The 21,055-nt window shown below is 42.1% G+C and overlaps 1 protein-coding gene across 4 annotated transcripts in view; it reads right to left on the bottom strand.

Moving 5' to 3' along the window:
- Positions 1-1,457: 1,457 nt before the first annotated feature.
- Positions 1,458-21,055, bottom strand: part of glrbb (glycine receptor, beta b) — a 38,058-nt gene continuing 18,460 nt past the window's right edge. The window contains exons 5-10 of one of the 4 annotated variants that reach the window (XM_086105867.1): positions 16,085-16,311; positions 15,404-15,486; positions 15,183-15,323; positions 13,128-13,280; positions 9,889-10,258; positions 1,458-8,347 (exon numbers count right to left, since the gene is read on the bottom strand). In XM_086105867.1, coding sequence (XP_085961993.1) covers positions 7,939-8,347; positions 9,889-10,258; positions 13,128-13,280; positions 15,183-15,323; positions 15,404-15,486; positions 16,085-16,311 — 1,383 coding nt within the window. In that variant the 3' untranslated portion in view covers positions 1,458-7,938. Of the gene's footprint in view, positions 8,348-9,865; positions 10,259-13,127; positions 13,281-15,182; positions 15,324-15,403; positions 15,487-16,084; positions 16,312-21,055 lie in introns of all 4 variants that reach the window. The other 3 variants (XM_086105869.1, XM_086105870.1, XM_086105871.1) reach the window with 3 other exon arrangements.

Raw genomic sequence — 21,055 nt, 5'->3', positions numbered from 1 at the left:
AGGCTCCAGCACCCCCCGCGACCCTAGTGAGGATCAAGCGGTTCGGAAAATGGATGGATGTATATATATATGTAGATAGATAGATACATTTGATGTACATCAAATGAACTCATTCATGAGGTTTTATTTTTATTTTTTTGCCTGTTACTGTCTGACGCCTTTTCTCCCAGTCCTTTCCCTCCAGCCTGATGCAGATTGTGAAAAATACAAAAGTATTTATTTTCATCCATCTTCCTGCCCCTCCATTCCTTCATTTTCTTCATTTTGACCATGTCGGGTGATCTTTCAGCACCATGGAGAGCAGAAAATCCGTATTGCAGGAGTCCAACAGTTTACCTTCAGTTAAGTCTGATAGAAGAATTACACACAAGAAAGATGGATTTAGTCGGAAACAGTAGAATTGGATAAGTGAGTACAAGAAGATTGTTGCAGCTTGAAGCATGGCGGTGTTATGAATACATAACAGTCAAGTTGCAATGTCAACCATCCCCTGACACGTGGGGGGTTGAGTTCTTCAAACCAGCAGGGATGTGTCCCGGGGTCAGGAAGATTGCTGAGACCAAACACTGTATAGGCTTGTGTCAACTGAACATTCAATAAATATACGACCATTTTATTGATATCTATATGGAGAGAAAAAAAACCAAAACAACATGCGCACGCACACACACACACACACTGGAGCCTACCCCAGCTGTCTGCGGGCAGTAGGCGGGGACACCCTGAACCGGTTGCCAGCCAATCGTAGGGTACACAGAGACGAACAACCATCCGCGCTCACACTCGCACCTAGGGACGAATTAGAGCGTTCCATTAACCTGCCATGCATGTGTTTGGAATGTGGGGGGAAAGCGGAGTACCTGAAGAAAACCCACGCAGGCCTGGGGAGAACATGCAAACTCCCCACAGGGAGGCCGAGCAGGAATTGAACACAGAACCTCTGCACTGTGAGTTCGATGCGCTAACCCAGGGGTCGGGAACCCAAATTGTTGAAAGAGCCACATTGGACCAAAAAAACAAAAAACAAATATGTCTGGAGCCGGAAAAAATTAAAAGGCTTATAATGAAGACCACACATGCTGTATGTATCGATATTCGCTATATTAGCCTACTATCAAAATGACTTTTTTCGATCAACCAACCTCCCGCGATCGACCTGTTACCGCACACCCACGCATACGCACGCACTTACATACGCATGCCAAAATGAGTAACAGCCATAACGGCCGTGAAGATGAACGAGGCACAGAATGCACTTTTGCAGCGTGTTAACTATCGTAGCTAACGTGTACCATTTAAAAATGCTTCTCTCGGCCCTCTGCATTCCCATTCTTTGCCAGTACCCTGGGTGAATTGTACATAAAACACTTTTTTTTTTTTTTTAAACAACAGCCACCTGTCTGGCATCCCGTCCTGCTAATAGAAACGTGTGTTGCAGCCAATGACGCAAATCTTCGTTGACAGAAATGTTGAAATTGAATATTTATTCTACACATTTTTACAGCATTGGAAAACATTAAGAATGTTTGTATTATGTTTGTCCTCGTACAGAAACCATATTAAAACCAAAAAAAAAAATCCTTTTCCTTTTTCAAGAATATTTGAAAAAGCTCCAGAGCCCGCAGGTTGCCGACCACTGGACCACCGGGCCGCCCATGCATATAATTGCTCTAAGTGCCAGGGAAGCTCAGCTTCCACTAAAATGTCAAAAAATAAGTGATCAAATACATGTGTGTACATACAATTGTGTGGACATGTCATTGACTAAATATGCGCCTAAACGCGCTCAACTTTTGTTCCGAATCAGCTTCTTATTACTGGTTACGATGCGACTCTCTTCTCATTCAAGCCCGCAGCTTCCTGTGCTTTGAACTGTGTGGACGCTGAGCGTCTACAGCGCGGACGCTGGGCGTCTAGGGAGTTCAGTGTCGGTTGTCCCAATGCATTGAAACGAGACGAGTCATTGGATAAATGCTGGTTTTGTCCCGCCCACCGGATGCTCAGCGTCTCTGGGAGTCTATGGACAGTGGGCGTTTATGGGCTAGCCCGGACGCTGAGCTTTTCTGCATGATCTGTCTGAGGCTGAATCTCTTTTTGATTGACAGCGAAATGAGCCAATCACCCATCTTTTGGTGTAGGCATCCGTGGGAGCATCTTTCAATTCTCATTCTGTTCTGAGTTGAGCTGGAGACTTCTTCTAATCTTCTTAGCGACACTCTCTTTGTTGAAAACGACTAGCGATGAATTAATCTTTTATTTCTGGTGGGTTTTATTGTTGCTGTCGTTGTAGGATACTCGTTAAGTCCCTGGAAAAGACGCCTTGTTGGTATGACAGCGTCACAGAATATTTTCTTGAAAAGGAACGGAGAGTACAATTCACGTCTAAATAAATGGACACATTTTATGATGTAGGCCAAAATTGAGCTTCCCCTCCTTGACAGACCAGCATCCGCCACTGATACATACATGCCGGTACATATCTCTCCCTTCTCTTTGTGTGTGTGTGTGTGTGTGTGTGTATATATATATATATATGAGACTCAGAAAAGCATTAAACAAGTGCAAATCGTAGAAAAACAGAAAACCTAGACAAATACCATAAAAAATAAGAAAAACATTGATGAAAACACAAAAACCTTTAAAAAAACGTCTACCGCAAAAAGCGGGAAAAAAACTAAAAATTTAATCGGACTTTAGATAAATAAAAAGCAAACCAGCCAGAAATGAAAAGAAATATAAAATTTGATCAAGGTTGATAAAAGTTGATAAAGGAAAAATTGTTTGAAAAGGGATGATGGAAAGGTGAAAAAAACGGAAAAAGAAAAGAAAAATGCTAAGGTCCAAGTAAATGGGGAATGAAGGTGAAAAAGAAAATAAATAGTTAAAGACTGAACATGAAAAAACAAAAATCAAAGAGAAAGGAAACTTGAAAAGGGAGAGGAAATGAAAGACAGGTTTGATGAGCGGAAATAGGAATGAAGAAAAAGTCAAGAAAGTGACGGAAAAAGGAAATTCAAAAAACGACCTACTTTGTCTTCATGTAAATCCAAGTGCTTATTGCTTTTTGTACTGTACTGCTACTACTCATTATGGCTTGAGACGTTAGCTGATGACCTGCTGCCTACCACGGCCTGCATCCTGGCCTCCTGCAGGGTGGCGGCCTGGTGAGAGGTCGTGTCACATTAGTGCTCGCCCTGTGTGATATAGGTTAGCGACTCTCACACACACACACACATGCACGCACGCAGGTCCACTGGAGAAGCATAAAAGCATGTCAGTGTCTGTTACATGGGTCATCCTACAACGGCACAGTTCTTAAATGGAGCCTCTATCTGCTTGCAACGTTGCGAAGTCAGTATTACAGTTGGGCTTTACACAATCAGGAAGATAATTGGTAACCAAATCCGAAGATGGAACAACCTATCCAATCTCTTTTAAGAACTCATGTACTCAACAGTCGACGCCCCCCCCCCCTCCATTTGTGGGAATCGGGACTGGCCCAGCCCAAAAAAAAAAAGGGGGGGGGGAGTGTCCCCCCCCCAAAAAAATTGTCAATCGGCCGATCAGGTCTAGCAGATCAGATCTGTGTAGTTTAATTACAATTGCTTAATAGACAAATTGATTATTGCCTTGAAGCTCGGCAGCCATCTCTAAAAAGAACACTGTCATTAAAACACTGTAGGAGTTTGGGACATCCTCAGACTGTATCAACCCATCCATCCATCCATCCATTTTCTAATCCGCTTCTCCTCACGGGCGTTGCGGACGCACTGGAGCCTATCCCAGCCGTCATCGGACAGTAGGCAGGGGACACCCTGAACTGGTTGCCAGCCAATCGCAGGGCAACCATTTGCACTCACCTTCACACCTAAGGACAATTTAGAATATTCCATTAACCTGCCATGCATGTTTTGAAACCGGAGTACCCGGAGAAAACCGATCTAAAATTTGCTTTGTCTAATTCGTTAAGGTGTTTTGATGTAAACAGACTGTGAAAATGTCACGAAGACACCTGGGAGCTGCTTTCAGCTGAGGGATAAACTTAAATTCATCTCCTTTTCGGAGTCACATCAATGATTAGCATCCCAACGGCTTTCGGTGTGCATCACGTTACGTTAAAAGTAATCTTTTTATTGAGCTTTTGCTTGCAACCTGCATACACAGGTGGAAAACATCACAGTGAAGCGGCGGCGGGGGGGGCCTGTCACTCAAGAAGAAAAATATTAGGGAAACCCCCCACCCAAAAAATGTCATTTAAAATGCTTACTTAGATATTGTATTTATATGTTCGTACATGCACGCATTTCCCGGCTTTAAAAAACATGCAACGTGACAACGGAACGTTCCGCTTGGCAAGTTGAAAAATCAAAGAAATAAGCTCATGATAAATAGAACTATGTATATCTTATATATATATATTGTATATACAGTATATATATATATTAGAGCTGTCAGTTTAGCGCGTTTTTATTGGCATTAATTTAAATGAATTTTAACGGGATTAAAATTTTTCTCGCGAGATTAACGCGGCACACGTCACAGTGGATGTTACGTTGCTCTATAAATAAACCAGAAACAAAAAAAACGAAAACGGATACTTAGAGAGTTTATGAATGGAAAGTTTACTTTTAAAAAGTTGCCAGATTGTTCCACTGACAAGACCAAAGTTACCTGTATGTTTTGCAGTCGTAAACTGAGCTATCATCATAGCACGTCGAGTCTGAAATACCACTTAAATCCTCCGGCCACCAAACTCTCTCCCCCTCCACCTGCACTCCACAGCAACCTGCAACTCCATAATGGAACACTTCAATCACAAAATCCTTAAGATCCATCACCAACTCCATCAAAACCTGCCTGCTCCCCCCCCCCCCCCCCATCTGAACCTTCTTCTCCTTGTCATTTCTTCTCCAGTTTTGTTCCACCAACGACTGCTGAATTATCCAACCTCATACTCAAATCCAAGCCCACCACTTGCCAGCTTGATCCCCTCCCTTCATCCCTTGTTAAATCCTGCCTTCCTTCTGTGCTTCCTCTCATATCTGCTATTATCCACTCCTCACTCTCTTCTGGTATTGTCCCATCACTCCTCAAAACCGCTGTTATCACCCCCACACTGAAAAAACATGGCTCTGACCCCAACAACTTCGATAACCTCCGCCCCATCTCCAACCTTCCATTTATCTCGAAAATCCTTGAAAAAACTGTTGCTGCTCAACTCCACTCCCACCTGTCCCTTCACTCTCTCTATGAACCCTTTCAGTCCGGTTTCCGCCCCCGCCACAGCACAGAGACTGCCCTAATCCGTATTGTGAATGATCTCCTCATAGCATCTGATTCCGGTTTAGTCTCCATCCTCATCCTCTTAGACTTGAGCGCTGCCTTTGACACAATCTCTCACCCTATCCTCCTCAATAGACTCTCCTCCATTGGTCTCTCCCACACTCCCCTCAGTTGGTTCCACTCCTACCTCACTGGCCGCACTCAGTTTGTCCAGCTCAAATCCTTCACCTCAAAGCCCTCCCCAGTCACCACAGGTGTACCACAGGGATCTGTCCTAGGTCCCCTTCTCTTCATCATCTACCTCCTGCCTCTTGGCCATATCCTCCGCAAATTTAATATCCACTTTCACTGCTTTGCTGATGACACCCAGCTCTACCTCTCCTGCAAGCCAAACTCCATACTCCCACCCCCCTCCCTCACCTCTTGCCTCTCCGAACTCAAAACATGGTTCAGAACAAACTTTCTTAAATTAAATGCTAATAAAACTGAAGTCCTCCTTCTTGGCACCAAATCCACTTTATCCAAAGTAAACAGTTTTTCCTTCAACATTGACAGCTCCCTAGTGTCCCCCTCCCCCCAGGTTAAGAGTCTGGGTGTCATCCTGGATAGCATGCTCACCTTCCACTCACATATCAACACCATCACCCGCACTGCTTATTTCCACCTCCGCAATATTACCAGACTTCGCCCTTCCCTCACCCCCCGCACCACTGCTATTCTTGTCCCCAGTCTTGTCACATCTCGCCTTGATTACTGCAACGCTCTCCTCTTCGGCCTACCTCAAAAGTCCCTTCATAAAATCCAGCTGGTTCAAAACGCCTCTGCTCGCATCATCACAAAAATATCTTCCCAGCAGCACATCACCCCCGTTCTCCAACAGCTCCACTGGCTCCCTGTTCAACATCGCATCAATTACAAACTGCTTCTATATACAGATATGGCCATCCACAACCTGGCCCCTCCTTACCTATCCGACCTTCTCCAGGTGCATATCCCCTCTCGCTCCCTCAGATCCTCGTCCTCCCTCCGCCTGTCAGTGCCCCCTGCCCGACTGAGCACCATGGGAGCCAGAGCCTTCAGTCACGCTGCTCCAAAAGCTTTGGAACAACCTACCTCCGGACCTCCAAAACTGCACACCTCTTTCCACTTTCAAGTCCCGTCTAAAAACACACCTGTTCAGGATTGCCTACAACACATAGCTCTTCCATTTCCTATGTTTTTATGATTTTATGATTTTATGTCCTGTTTTTATATAATATCTCGTTTACTAATTTTTACATTGTATTTTCTTATTGTCTGTACAGTGTCCTTGGGTGGCATGAAAGGCGCTTTTAAATAAAATGCATTATTATTATTATTATTATTATTACTTAATGGCCAAGCACACAGCTGATGTGAGTACTCCGCCCCCTCTTCTAAGACAGAAAGCTATGGATCATTTCAAAGCGCAGAAAATGGATGACACGACGAAGAACAAATTTGCTGAAGCCATAGCTAAATGTATGGCTACTGCATGCAAGCCTGTCAACATTGTCCACAGCCAGACTCAAGCTGAAATCATTCGCATTGCATCTAACGACTCCACTACGGATTGCCAGCGAGAGCCTCCGTTTCAAGCTATGTACAGAAATTGTACGTAGCAGAGAAGGGAGAAGACACTGTTTCGGGAGAGAAATAAGAGACTAGGTTGATGAGCCTCTGGTGAATAAAGAGCAGGCATTCTGTTCAGTTCGATGTATGCCACTGACGCGATTGTTACTTGTTTGGAACTATTTTGTGTGGAAGGTTCCCGTGTTCCGTGTCCATATAAATAATGCGGGTGGAGCTTCTCTGTGTTCGTCAGCGACGGTGCGCTGACGCACATGAATCGAAATTGTTATTTCAGTAAATATTTGCATTTTGCACATAGAAAACGGATTCATGATTCCATGTTGATGAGAGCATTAAAATGTGGAAAAATAGGACAAAAAATATAAAAGGAAATTCAGAAACGATAAAAAAATGCATGAGTAATTATGATTATTTTTTAGTTCATTTGAGTTAATTATGACAGTTGCGTTTTTAATTAGATTAAATATTTTAATCGTTTGACAGCTCTAATATATATATATGTATATATAATATATATTTATATATATTGTATACATATATATATACGCCAGGGGTGGACAAACTTTTTTGCTCAAGGTCCATTTTCAAAAACAGAGATGCGCGCAGAAAAGATGAATAAACCAAAAATAAAATAAAAAAAACAATAAAGCTGGTAAATGTTCATTTCAAATTGCTTCATTTACTGTATTTTTGTGTTTATTTTACTTGAAGAAAAATGTCTCAACCTTTCTACAGCATTGACAGTTTTTTGTTGTTTTTTTTCACAATTTATATAAATTTGCAGGGCAAAAAAAAAAAAAACAACACTCATGTTTGGAGTGAGGCTGTGACATAACAAAATGTAGTGCTGTTACTATTTCCCATAATTGGTGGGCCAGATTTTAAAAATTTGCGTGCCCCATATGTGACCCCGAGGCTTAGTTTGCCCACCCCTGATATAAGCTCTTTTTATAGAAGTGTGCATTTGGCAAAGCTGTTGACTAAATCATCAGCAGTGATGATAAATAACATTTAGATAAGATAAATAGATTTTGAACAGTAGTTTTAGTTCTGTTTGGGTGGGATTATGGGAAGAAGCACAGAGTTTTTTTGTTTTTGTTTTTGGTGTGGCGAGGGGGGGAGGGCGGGTCGAGAAGGGTGAACGGAGTGTCTGTAATCACAAGTAACAGGACCAGTAGATGACATTAAAGAAGAGAAAGGAGAAGGGGAAGAGGGCCCTGGCGTACAGGTCCACACGCTTAGCAGCCGACGGGATGACGGGCTTGGGGGGTGGCGGCTTCTTCTTGTTCTTGGCCTGCGATTTGCCGCCGCTGATGGTCGTGTCGATGGGCTTGCCATAGCAGTCAAAGTTCGACAGCTCAAAGTCCCGCGGCAGTGAGCCCACGATGCTGAAGTCGTTGGTGCGCAGGTCCGACTTGGATGTGCACACCTTCTTGCAGCGCGTCTCCGCCACCTGTAACCATACACTGATGTCAACGTCCGTTAACGAATCAACCACTGAGAACTGCAGTGGGCTATCATTTTCAAATCGTAAAGGCAACTATTGGGAAAAAATATATATATCTGATATCGTTTATTGTAAAATCATAATTAATTTGACTACTGCTTGACTTCATTCAAAAATATATGGCAAGACAATATTGAGAAAAAAATAATCACAAATTAAATCCCAATTGGCAATATTGAGGAAAAGAAATTCACATTTTTCACAATGAATGTATGTCCTCCAGCCTCCTCCACATGGCCAAATTGGCATAACAGTCGAGTTAGAATTTTTCCACCTGTGACTTTTAGACAGGGTTTGAGTCCCAAGTTGGAGATTTTAGCCAAGTCTTCAAGAAAGTACTTCTATTTAGAATTGGCTAATCAGTTAAAAGGAAGGCTTCACTGATATATAGTTAGAGTTCTATTTGATTTCATTTATTAATATTTTTAATGCATTAAAAAATGACCTTTATGCAATTGTATATTTTTAGATTATATTTGTATGCAACAATTGTTTTGCATTTTAAAATGTATTTTTAAGCTTTTTGGTTTCATCATCTTTTCATTTATATTTACATTGTATTTTTTATTTTATTTTGAAATACATTTTTTCATGAATTTGTTGTGTATTTTTACTTTCAATTCATTTTTAGGGCATTCATTTGATTACATTTCTTGAGACTTTTATTTTAATGCATTTTCCAAACATTTTTCATTGTTATGCATGCCATTTTTTTCTTGACATAATTTTAATTTGCTATGCAATTTTATTTATTTTTAAGTCAATTTAATGCTGTATTTTATTTTTACTTATGTGGAATTATATTTGGTTCTTATTTTCAAGTGTTTCCATTCTAATTTTATTCCATATCCATTTTCATTAATTGTTTTTTTTTCTAATTTGATACATTTTTAAATGTCTTTCCAGTTTGATTTTTTATGCATTTAAAAAAAACATTTTAAATTTGGAATTCATTTCACTGTATGCATAATCACTACTTTATACATATTTAGAATTTTAAAATGGTCTGCAATTAAATCCAGATTCAATTCATTTTACTTTTATGTATTTATTTGATTGATATTTTATTACGATTAAGTATCCACACAGCTTCTGCTTTGTGCAGTCACATCATTTAAAACCCTACTTCAGAGGTAACCCTGTCTTGAAAACCTAACTTGAAATTCTACCATGTACTTAAATCCTACTTTGAAAACCTTACCCTGTCTTGAAACCCCAATTTTAAACTTATCTTCACCTTATAAACTTTAGGAAGAAACCGCTAATCTTCGCTTAAAACCGAAATTTGAAACCTTAACTCACCCCTAGGAGTTCATTTGAAATAGCAAACCTTAGACCTGGCTGGAACATTAAATCCAGACACTAACTTTGCTTAGAATGACAGTCAATTGGATAGCAGGAAGACCTGTGCGGCTCAACACTTGAATCCTGACATACGCAGGCATTTTGTTGATGGGCTCTCGCCTGTTTTGCATTTGAATTCCTACTTGGCCCACGTAACAGCGTCGTGAGGTCTGAAGACTGGTGCGATCGGGTGTTCGCAGGACGCACTGACATGCAAGGTGCTGACATGGAGCGGCGTCCCCCCGGTGCCATTGACGGTGTTGTTCCTTGCGGCGACATTGGCGGCGCCCTTCCCCGCCGCTTTCTCCTTGGACGCCATCTTGGCCTTCTCGGCCTCGATGCGCTTGGGGCTGTTGAGCATGACCTGCACCACGGCGTACTCCACCAGCGAGGCGAAGCCGAACAGCAGGCAGGCGATCAGCCAGATGTCGATGGCCTTCACGTACGACACCTTGGGAAGCTCCGAAGCCAGGGACGTGCACTCGGACGACAGCGACAGCACCGACAGGATGCCTACGGGCGGGGAAACACAACACGGGATGTCGCGCATAGGTGGTGACTTTTGCTTTGAAAACCTCATTTGAAAACGTTATCCTTTACTTAAAACCCGAACCCAGACTTGGAAAAAAAAAAATCTTTTGAAACCCTAATCCAGACTTGAAACCCTCATTTGAAAGCCTAATCTAGATTTAAACCCTAACCCTGGTTTAAGCCCTCATTGAAATAGTAACTCCGTCTTCAAACCTCATTTGAAACCCAAACCCTTACATGAAACATTAACACATGTATGAAACACACAGATAACAGCATAAAAAGGAATTAAATAACAATCATTGTCTCAGTTTAAGATCACAGCAAGCGTGATCAACTCAAAGCAGTCAAACGGCCATTTGAAACTATCATATGAAACTCCAAACCGGATATGAAACTCGAATTTGAAACGCTAACCCAAACTTGAAAACTTAATTTGAAACCATAACCCTGTCTCGAGACTCTATTTTGAAACCTCAACCAGATTTGAAACCCCAATTTGAAAACCTAAACTTCCTAAACCCGGTTTGGAATCCTTGCATAAATTAGTAACTTTGGTTTAAAAATTGGTTTTGTCTTGAATCCCCAGTAGGTCATCTACATCTGCTCGCTCAGGTACAGTGGGGAGATTTTAGCCAAGTCTTAAAGAAAGCACTTCAAACCCTTCACCCAAACTTGAAGCCTGACCTTCAAACTCCAGGCCAACAAACGCAAACCCCTGCTTGGAGCCCTCATTTGAAATCGTATCCTTGGCATCAAATCTTCATTTAACACAAACCCTGGCTCGGCAACCAAATTCCAAACTGTAAATTTGTTTTGTGTGAGCTGCGCAACGGTGAACTCGGGATTTTTCCTCAACAAGGACGACTGATAGACCCATATGACCTGCTAACTTCTTTGTCGGGACAATTGCAGCACGGGCGGCCATTTTAACCCCCATTTCATAGAGTCACTCCCCTTCTATTCTCACAATGTTTCTGATGGGGGCGCACTCAATATACAGAATGCACCCAGCCTCATTACAGGAGCTTCTTTTAATCACACTGCAGCTTTTGTTTTTTCCATGCGCTTACATTCCCTGAGTGCCCAAGTACAACTTTGGACTATTAACCAAACATACACTGACACATTCACGTACACACACAGAGGGGAACAAACATGAGCGGCGGCACACACCTGAGTGTTGAGTGACCTGCAGCGATCCCAATTAGAGAGGAGTGACGAGGGCGCGTCCGTGCGGAGTGGAGGTGATGATGACATGAGGGAGGTTATGATGGATGACTGGAGGCAGGATGGAGGACACGCGTGACAAAGCAAGTCATGCAGTACTACGTACACGCGTTTGATGACAACCTTACTTTCAAAGGGTTTGAAAGGCTCATCTGAAACCCAGTCCCTGGCTTGAGACACGAAGGTTTCAAACCCTACCCATCCATGGAATCTTGATTTGAAACGCACACCCTGACTTGGAACCTTAATTTTAAATCTTAACCTTGATCGCAACCCTTGCTGAACACGTCAACTCTGGTTTCAAACCTGAACCTCTGCATCAAACCCTGATTTGAAACCAAAACCCTGGAAAACTCTAACCCTGGCTGGAAGATTCTTTTAAAACCCTAATTTGAAACACAAACCCAAGTTTCAAAGTTATAAACTTTGATTAAAGCCCTAATCGCAAAACCAACCTACACACATTTGCTTAAAAACCTTACTATGAAGTATTACGCCTAGCTTGAAACCACATTCCTGTATTGAAACTCTTGTTTGAAAGCTTGCATCAGGCTTAAAATTGTTTGTTGACATCTTTGAATCTTGATTTGAAACTGTACCATTGGCTTGAAAACTTTACCCAAGCTTGAAAACCAATTTCGTGCCTACAACCCCAATTTGAAACTTGGGACGGGCGATATTAGGTATCGTATTGGGCCGATACCGGTGTTATTTTTAAGCATCGGGTACTCAAGGAGGCTGACGATACCAGCCACAAATACTTCAGGCAAAATTCCTCCTCGGCAGCAATTGGCGCGAAACTGCGGCAGTTCGACACATCAGCGAATCATCATCTGTGTCAGAAACAAAGCTCATTTAGTCGTTAAATTAAATTTTATCCGTCAAAAGCACTGGAGTTATTGCTACCCCTTATCAGTGCGTACTCAAAGAATGAATACTCGTACTGGTATCGGTCTGAAATTTTTTTAGAAACCATAACCCTGGCATCCAACCCTGCATGCATTGAAATCCTGACCTTTGCTTAAAATCCTAAATTGAAACCGAATTTGATTAGCGTTCCACGGAAACAAGATTGCGCCACAATGTTGTGTGACCCTATATTATACGCTCCAATCTGCTGCGTTTCTCCCTAGTCATCCCTTTTATTTAGTTTTGCCTCCGACTGCTTTCGGAAGACACCTTATCGCGAACTAGGCAATGCTGCGCTTGAGATGCTGTTAGAATTCACCTGCCCCTGAATATGTGCACATAGTCCTTGGCCTGCTTTGCTTCGTGAAGGACTTCAATCCCATCTGTCAAGCACATCTGTTAAGGACTGATTGATGGCATCCAGAGGCGCACGCATGCATGCCTGTAAGGTAAAGTCCTTCACGCTGTCTAGGTGATTGATGGCATGATGGCGGCCGTAAAGAAAAAAACAATAAGCAGTGATCCGCCAAAGCATACAACCTCAACCCCACCCCACGTCCTATTTAGTGTACCGTGGGCTTTCGCACCTGATTACCTGACTACCACATAAGTTGCATTTTTGACACTCCTTGACTGTTCCCGCTGGGATATTTATACATACTTTGTCAGCGGAGGCGGGATCGCGCACGAGCTGGGAAAACAGCCGCCTTACCCAAGGGCACTCTGGCAGCGCTGGCGTCGGGGTTGATCCAGAAGGACAGCCAGGAGAGCACCACAATGAGCAGCGTGGGCGCATAGACACCCATCATGTAGAAGCCCACCTGTCGCCGCAGGGTGAAGATGACCTCCACGCACGTGTAATAGCCTGCCGGACCACAGGTGATAGACTGTCCGTATCACGGAACAAGATGCAAAATGTTGTTTAGGTTGATGTGCTGACTACCGGAACAAAAGTATTGAACTTTAGGGGATTGTAACTGGTTGATTAAACACAAAACGTTTTTTCTATTGGACACGAAACATGGAAAACCTTCCTTGATTTCTCCCTCTCGCTTATTCAGTCCAGTAAATTGCGAGTGTTAAAACTGGGTCTACAAAGCATTCATTTCAATTGATTCATGAAAGAATAAGCAACGCTGTTAATCAGACTTTTCCTTCATAAGTAGCGCTACGCCTCGCTCACTTTCTTACTTGCTCAACCCCGAAAATGATTACAGTATTAGTATTAATGTGTAAAATCAGTGATTCTCAAAAGTGTGGTACGAGCACCAAAAGGATAAGGACTCCCTCGTGATGTTTCTGACTCAATCGTACATTTTTGCCTTCCATCTTTACAAATGTTGTTGCTCAGCTTTTTTAGGCACTATGTTCATGGATTTTTTTTTTTTTTTTGCAAAATACAATTTAATGAAATCATTATTTAATTTAAGCGGGGTGTTAATATTCACGGGTCAAAAGCTGTACATTACAATCCTAAATGTTTGTGCCAGTGTTTGACCTCTGCCTACTACTCAACTGCCTGCACCTGAGGGCGGAGCTTGGAGAGCTAAGATGTTTTGTTTTTTTTTAGGTGTTATTGCAAACATTTTAAGAACCACAATGTGAATTGCAGAAAAAATGAGGGCTTGAAAAAAGGCATTTATCAGACTTCTATTCAATACAAAACACGGCAACACATTCTTGTTACCTGGCACTTAAGCTCGGTCATGCTCTCTCTTGCTCCCTTCTTGAACTATTACACAATATTAGTCTAATTATAGGGCGGCCCGGCGGCCCAGCGGTTAGCACATCGACCTCACAGTTAAGAGGTACCGGGTTCAATTCCAGCTCCGGCCTCCCTGTGTAGAGTTTGCATGTTCTCGCCAGGCCTGTGTGGGTTTTCTTCAGGTACTCCGGTTTCCTCCCACATTCCAAAAACATGCATGGCAGGCTGATTGGACACTCTAAATTGTCCCTAGGTGTGAGTGTTTAGCGTGGATGGCTGTTGGTCTATGTGTGCCCTGCGATTGGCTGGCAACCGGTTCAGGGTGTCCCCCGCCTACTGCCCGAAGACGGCTGGGAGAAGCTCCGGCACCCCCCGCGACCCTAGTGAGGATCAAGCGGTTCGGAAAATGGATGGATAGTCTAATTATTTGAAGCCAGGGCTTAAGCATTTTTTAATGTTATTGCATTTTGCTAAATTAGAGAAATAAAAAAATCATGTAATCGCACTTTTCTATTCAACATGATATATCACTTTTTAATATCCAACGCTACTGATCCCTGGCGGTCTCTCTTGCTGATTTCTTTGAAATTACTGCCTGGACCTAAACAAGTTCATACGATTTATTCATTAAAGAAAAAATGATGCATTTAATCACACTCAACTATAAGTCCCACCGCGAATTACATACTTGGAAAAAAAATGAAAAAGACGAGATTCTTATACTCCAGCAAAAAAACCATAATGCACATTGTTGGCATGTTGGGACTTATTCTTCCCTGGAATTAGAGCAAAATAGAGACCCTTTCGTGGAATACTACCACGTAATCACACATTGCGTAGGACATATGCTCTTCATTCTTTGGATTATGAATACCTACATAGTAAGTCGTCTCCATGTCTCGCCTCTTTCGTGTTCTCTGAAGTGTTAGTCCAAAGGGACATTTGATGGAATACATGAGCTTAAATTCCAAATGAGCCTCTCAAGCTCACAGGCAATCTCCGTGTCTGGCCTTGTTGCCGTGGTAACCCGCTTCCACTGCACTGACAACTCGGTAGCGGTACCTGTCCCTGCGTAGAACTTAGTGCAGTTGCCATAGTCGATGTCTTCCTGTCGGATGTCAAACTGGGGTAAGGCGATAGCGTCCATCTGCACGGGGTCCCCCGTCTGCCACATGAACTGAAGGTCGTCCGTGGTGTAGCCGACTGATTGACACAAAGCGTACGTACGCCTAATATAGTTGGTCTGGCTTGAAAGGTTACTTTTTTTTTTTTTGGAGACTCACAGCTTTCCAGTTGCATTTTACACCTCTGTGTGTCCATGGGGAACAACGTCAGGTCTAGCGGACAAGACAGCGTGACGGACAACCTGCGGGTCGGAGGAAGACATTTTTTTTTATGCTGTCTCATTTACGACTAGGCAGGGGACTCATTTGTGAGAGATTAATCGCGAGCATATTCTAGATCAACAAACTATGAAATTACAGCCGCACATGATTATAACCCGTCTACTGACGCCTCAGGGAAATGATCTAACTACCTTATTGCTTTGCTTTTTAGATTTTGCAAGGGTAATTGTGCACTACCACACAGTAAAGTCAACTCACTGGCCAAACAGATCCAATGGAAAAATTACCTGCAAACAGTGAAAAATGGGCCCCGAGTACTATGGCGAATCCTCTAAATGATCGTTTGAGGCTGTGTTCCACTCACTTTGGGCATTGGCAAAAAAGCTTCACAATTTAGCCTCCCCCATCTGAGTAGGATACCGGCTTCTGATTGGGACTCGTTTGGACAAATTCCCTAGTCGGAGTTCGTCAAAGTACGCGCCCTGGAATTCACCGATAATTGCTCCTTCAAGGTAAAGAGGCTCACTTCCTGCACAATTTCAGGCATGGATTGTTGAGTCCTGTTAGGAACGAAACATGGACACACACAACCCTACAACTATTTAACTGAAACAATACCTCATACTGATGAGCACGTCACCGTTGCGGAAGATGAAGAGGAGGATGTTCTCCTGCGTGACGTCGTGGAAGTTGGCGCTCTTCTCGTTGGCGAAGAACAGGTCGGGCTTCCAGAGGCATTTGAACATCTTGGGGTCCACGGTCAGCGAGTCGGACTTGAAATCCTGCGGCAGTTTGAGCCGTGGGTCGTTCCAGCGCTGCCGTAGGAAGATGTTGACTCGGTAGTCCTGCGGATTAGTTCAAGTCAATTCTGGTTATTTCTCCTGTGCAAGATGACAGTTGTAGTAATTGGCATGAGGAGCGATTGCAATAATTATGCAACATTTACAGATGATATGATTGACTGCAGGTTATTTATATCCGTCGCACTTATTTCTAGTGTGCAAGGTGGCATCGCATTACTTGACATGGTGTTCCAGTTGTTTGGGATGAAAAACTAAAACGCCGATCGACCAAAAGTAGTGCAGACTTGGCAGGATGAGATTCGAGAAAAAAAATGCTGAAACAATGATTGCGAGTGGCGGTATGCCTGGCAAGAGTGGAGCTAAATAAGAGTGCAAGCCCATCAATGAGGGTTTCATACACAGACCAATGAATTTTTCGATGTTAATCAAGTGAGGACCAATTTTATTTCTCGTACGCCACGATTAAACGACAATTTGATTATCAGATTAATCAATTATTATTTTTGAGAATGGATAAAATAAGAAATCCTTTGTTAGTCTCGCAATGGAGAAATTCCCAATTCACAGCAATGGTTATGAAAGGAAGAAGTAGAAAAACAACACAATACAATACAATTTTTATTTATATGGCGCTTTCACAACAGCGGCGGCTGTGACAAAGTGCTTTACAGAACGTTGAACATAAAATAACAAGACTACAACAGAACACAAAACATTAACATAACTACAACCGTAAGAACTATTCCTACATACGTCCTACATACGCCACACTGGAAGTGGTTCTGGACAAAGGACACAATAATCGACATTTTTTGCAGATTGTTCTGATCTTACAGAACAAACCCTTAAGTGAATCAAAAATAATGTAAAATTGGGCATTTTCCATATAACCAATATGAAATACTGTCCCGTTTCTGAATAAAGAGATGGACATTTCACAGATTGTTAAAATAACAGATTTTTTTTTCTCCAGCAACTCTGGTTTTCATCATCATCATCATCGTCACAATTAGAATATAACAATCATATAATATGTAATATAGTCATTTATTTAGTAATATTTATGAATTAAGGGTTGGTCTCAGCAACGGGTGTAATTTTGTTGAATGAAATGTTATAGCTATGAATAACAAGGCATGGTAAAATCCATCTTGCATATATGTTTTTATAGGTCAAATTGAAAATAAAAAAGCTCTCAAAACCCTAATATGCTCGATAAAAAGACGTTTGAAATCAGCATTTAGGGAGACCGACGGCATCTCTGATTAAAATTAGCTTTTGACCAGTGTAATTATTAGTGACAGCACTAATTTCTACTCACCCGAGTTTATTTCGACTCCGTAAAATGGTAGTTACCATGAAAAAGCCTGCAAGTAACAATCACTTTGCAATAAATGACCTTCAATTGTCAAATGGCTCGTGGACATGCGTTTCACCAAACTCTGCTCACCTGCTTGTCAAGCGACAGTTGCCTACATGTGTTCTTTATGAAAGCATACGTAGGTTATCTGATGTTAAGTAAAACCTGCACACACACACACACACACACACACACACACATACTCCGCTAACTTCATAGAAGCCCTGCAGCTGCACACCAGACGGCCTCTTCACATGCACACATAACCCCGAACAAGCTGGACAAACTCAGTCCTGTCCTTTCTGCTGCGGGCCAGTGCTACCAACGGGGAAACACACACACACACACACACACACACACACACACACACACACACACACACACACAAATTAGGATGATAATTTGCTCCCCCCTACTCATGTTTTGCCCGGTAGAGTTATCGTGAATTCATTGAAAGTGACGAGAGCTCCAAACCTACCAATACCTTATTGGACCTCTCAAGGCTGTTTTGACCTCTAACAGACCCAAAATGGAGTCTTGTGTGTATTGCGCCACCTGTTGCTTTGGCATGAACTTGACAGCCTCGATACACAATCACAAGAATTTTGGACGAGGGAGTCATGTTTTTCTGTGATGTGTGTTTAGTGATTTTTATTTATACTCTCTGATCAATTTCACCTGCCCCACCCAAGTCATCCAACGGGGATTTTTAGCTCAGTCGGCTGTCTCTCATCTGCCGCAATTAGTCAGTTTAGTTCCATGGCTTGTCAGGTCTTTGTTGTGCGCTTGCTCCAAGTCGTGTCATTTATGGGTTTTTTTTTTGGGGTGGGGGGGGGGGGGGGTTGAGAGATAACAGGGAATAAAGAATACATTGTTTCGACAGAAGGCCGTAATACAAAACCGTCTCAAAGCATTGAGTCAGTGTGCCAATTCTGTAAGTATGTTTCTCCTTTAGTGAGATTTCAAAGGCATGCTGTCGATTTTTCTGGTCCACTCAGGGGCTGCTCTGACACACCTTTCGCCTTTGTACAAAGGAGCAAGCCGTGGAACTCAATCTTTTCTTTGGCTCTGAGTCAAGCTTCTCTTCTTGAGGGATTTAACACAGCCAGCAAATCGCAAAATGGAGGCAGTGTAAAAGAAAAACAACAGCCACAGCATGAAATTAGTCATCCTCAGAGCGAAAAAGACATCTGCTAACAGAAGCATGGGTGGTGTGAATGATGGGAAGAGGGTTGTCGTGACATTGCAAGACTCCATTTTGGGTAAAAGTCTCACATTTTAACAGTTTTTGTCTAACTCCATTTTCCGCTTATGCCGCTTACATGTAAATGTTTTTTGCAATGTCACTGTCATGATTGTATGGTTTGTGACCAACGGGTGGCATTGGAGGGCTTCTCCTACAGCGTCACACCGGTTGGTCATCATATCATTATCATGGTTCTTTTTTTTTTTAAAGGACTGCCTCGCTGACCACTCAGGGTCGGATCATTGTGTTATTGTAATGTTGTTTTGTTTCTCCGAGTGGTGTTTTAGTTCATGATGTTTTGTTGCTACTTTGAATTTTGATCTTTTCAAGACGTTGTTCGTGCTTTTGATTTACTTTTTCGAGTGTTTGGTTAATAAATATTTTGTTCAGTGCACCCTGCTTCTCCCGCCTGCCTGCTTTTTGGGCACTCTACCATTACGCAACGTGACAGTCACTGTGATAATAAAAATGCATATAACACCCAAATGTGACGGGTGTTTCCCTGTGTGCATAAAGCTCGTGGACTTAAAAGCAAAGGTATGCCGTTGTGTTAGATACACATACAGTCAAACTTCGGTTTTCGAACATCTCTGTTCTCGGCCAAATCGGTTTTCGACCCAAAATTTTGGGTTTCTCGACCAAACTGAGCGCACTTGAATGCACCACTCGACTCCTCTCGCCTTCCTTACACGAGGAAGTGGCGCTTCCTCGGGTAGACGAGGAAGTGACGCGTCTTCGTGTAGCGTTCCATTGTGAGCAGACATGTTCAATAAAGATTAATTTTAAAAAAAGAGGGTCCATTGTGAGCAGACGTGTTCAATAAAGATTTTTAAAAAGCGTCCAATGTGAGAGAACGTGTTAAATAAAGTTTTTTTTTAAAGCATCGTGTTTGTTGACATCAACACAAATCGGACTATTATTTCTGCATTGTGTATCAGTCCCTAATCATGGCACCGAAGAAACCAAGTGGAAGTAGTAAAGCCGGTGAAAAAAAAGAGGAAAATAGCGTGCAAAACTATTGAATTTAAGAAAGATTTGCAAGCGAAATATTAATCAGGTGTGCATGTGTCTGTGTTGGCTAAGGAGTTCGGCATGCCGAAATCGATGATCAGCAGCATCCTAAAAAAGAAGGACCATCTTAATGTCACTGATGTGGCTAAAGGATCTCGTGTGTTTAGCAAACAAAGGCCACACATAGAGGAAGTGGAGAAACTTTTGCTGATTTTCATAAATGAGAAACAGCTAGCAGGGGACAGTCTTAGCCAAGATACGATTTGTGGCAAAGCAAGACAATTGTATGGAGATTTGATAAAAAAAGGATCCTAGATTTGCTCCTGAAGAGTTTGATTTTAAAGCAAGCAGAGGATGGTTCGAAAAGTTTCGGAAAATAAGTGGGATACGCTCCGTTATTCGTCATGGGGAGGCAGCCAGTTCAGTCAAGGAACCTGCCGAAAAGTTTAAAGTTTAAAGTTGAGTTTGAAAATCTCATCAAGGCCGAGGAATATCTTCCCCAGCAAACTTTTAATATGGACGAGACTGGACTTGTGTGGATACAGCGGGATGGATGGATGGAAAATGGATGGAGGGATGTTACCTCGTACCGTAGGGTTGCAGAGAGAGAGTCCATAGTTACAGCCATTACTTTAGGGTTTATTAATTCAAGGTGTAAAATAATGTAATCTACAATTGGTACGATGAGAGAGAGAGAGAGAGAGAGAAAGAGAGAGAGAGAGATGTTACCTGAATTTTTATGTTACAATGTAAATGTTTGTTAAAATTGGTCAAAACAAAACATACAAAATGTTTGTACAGTATTTTACATATTACCTGCTCTCTTATTACATCTGTATACAGTTTATGGTATAAAATAGTAAAAAAAAAGAAAAAGCTTTAAAAAGTTGTTTTCTAGACTTGGAACGGATTAAAATTTATTACATTGATTACAATGGGAAACATGGTTTCGGTTTTCGAACAAATCAGTTTTCGAACAGCCTTCTGGAACGGATTATGGTCGAAAATCGTATGACTGTTCTTGTTTTCAGCAGTAAACTTCAACTGGGAGTGGGAATAAATAGTTTGAAACGTCTTCTGAAGACAGTCATACCTCAGTTTTGGACCATAATCCGTTCCAGAAGCCTTTTTGAAAACCGATTTGTTCGAAAACCGAAACCACGCTCTTT

This window comes from Hippocampus guttulatus, chromosome 2, assembly GCF_054856545.1.
Source record: "Hippocampus guttulatus isolate MCC_2025c chromosome 2, RoL_Hgut_1.0, whole genome shotgun sequence".
Lineage (NCBI taxonomy): Eukaryota > Metazoa > Chordata > Actinopteri > Syngnathiformes > Syngnathidae > Hippocampus > Hippocampus guttulatus.
This window is presented reverse-complemented; position numbering and strand designations above follow the sequence as displayed.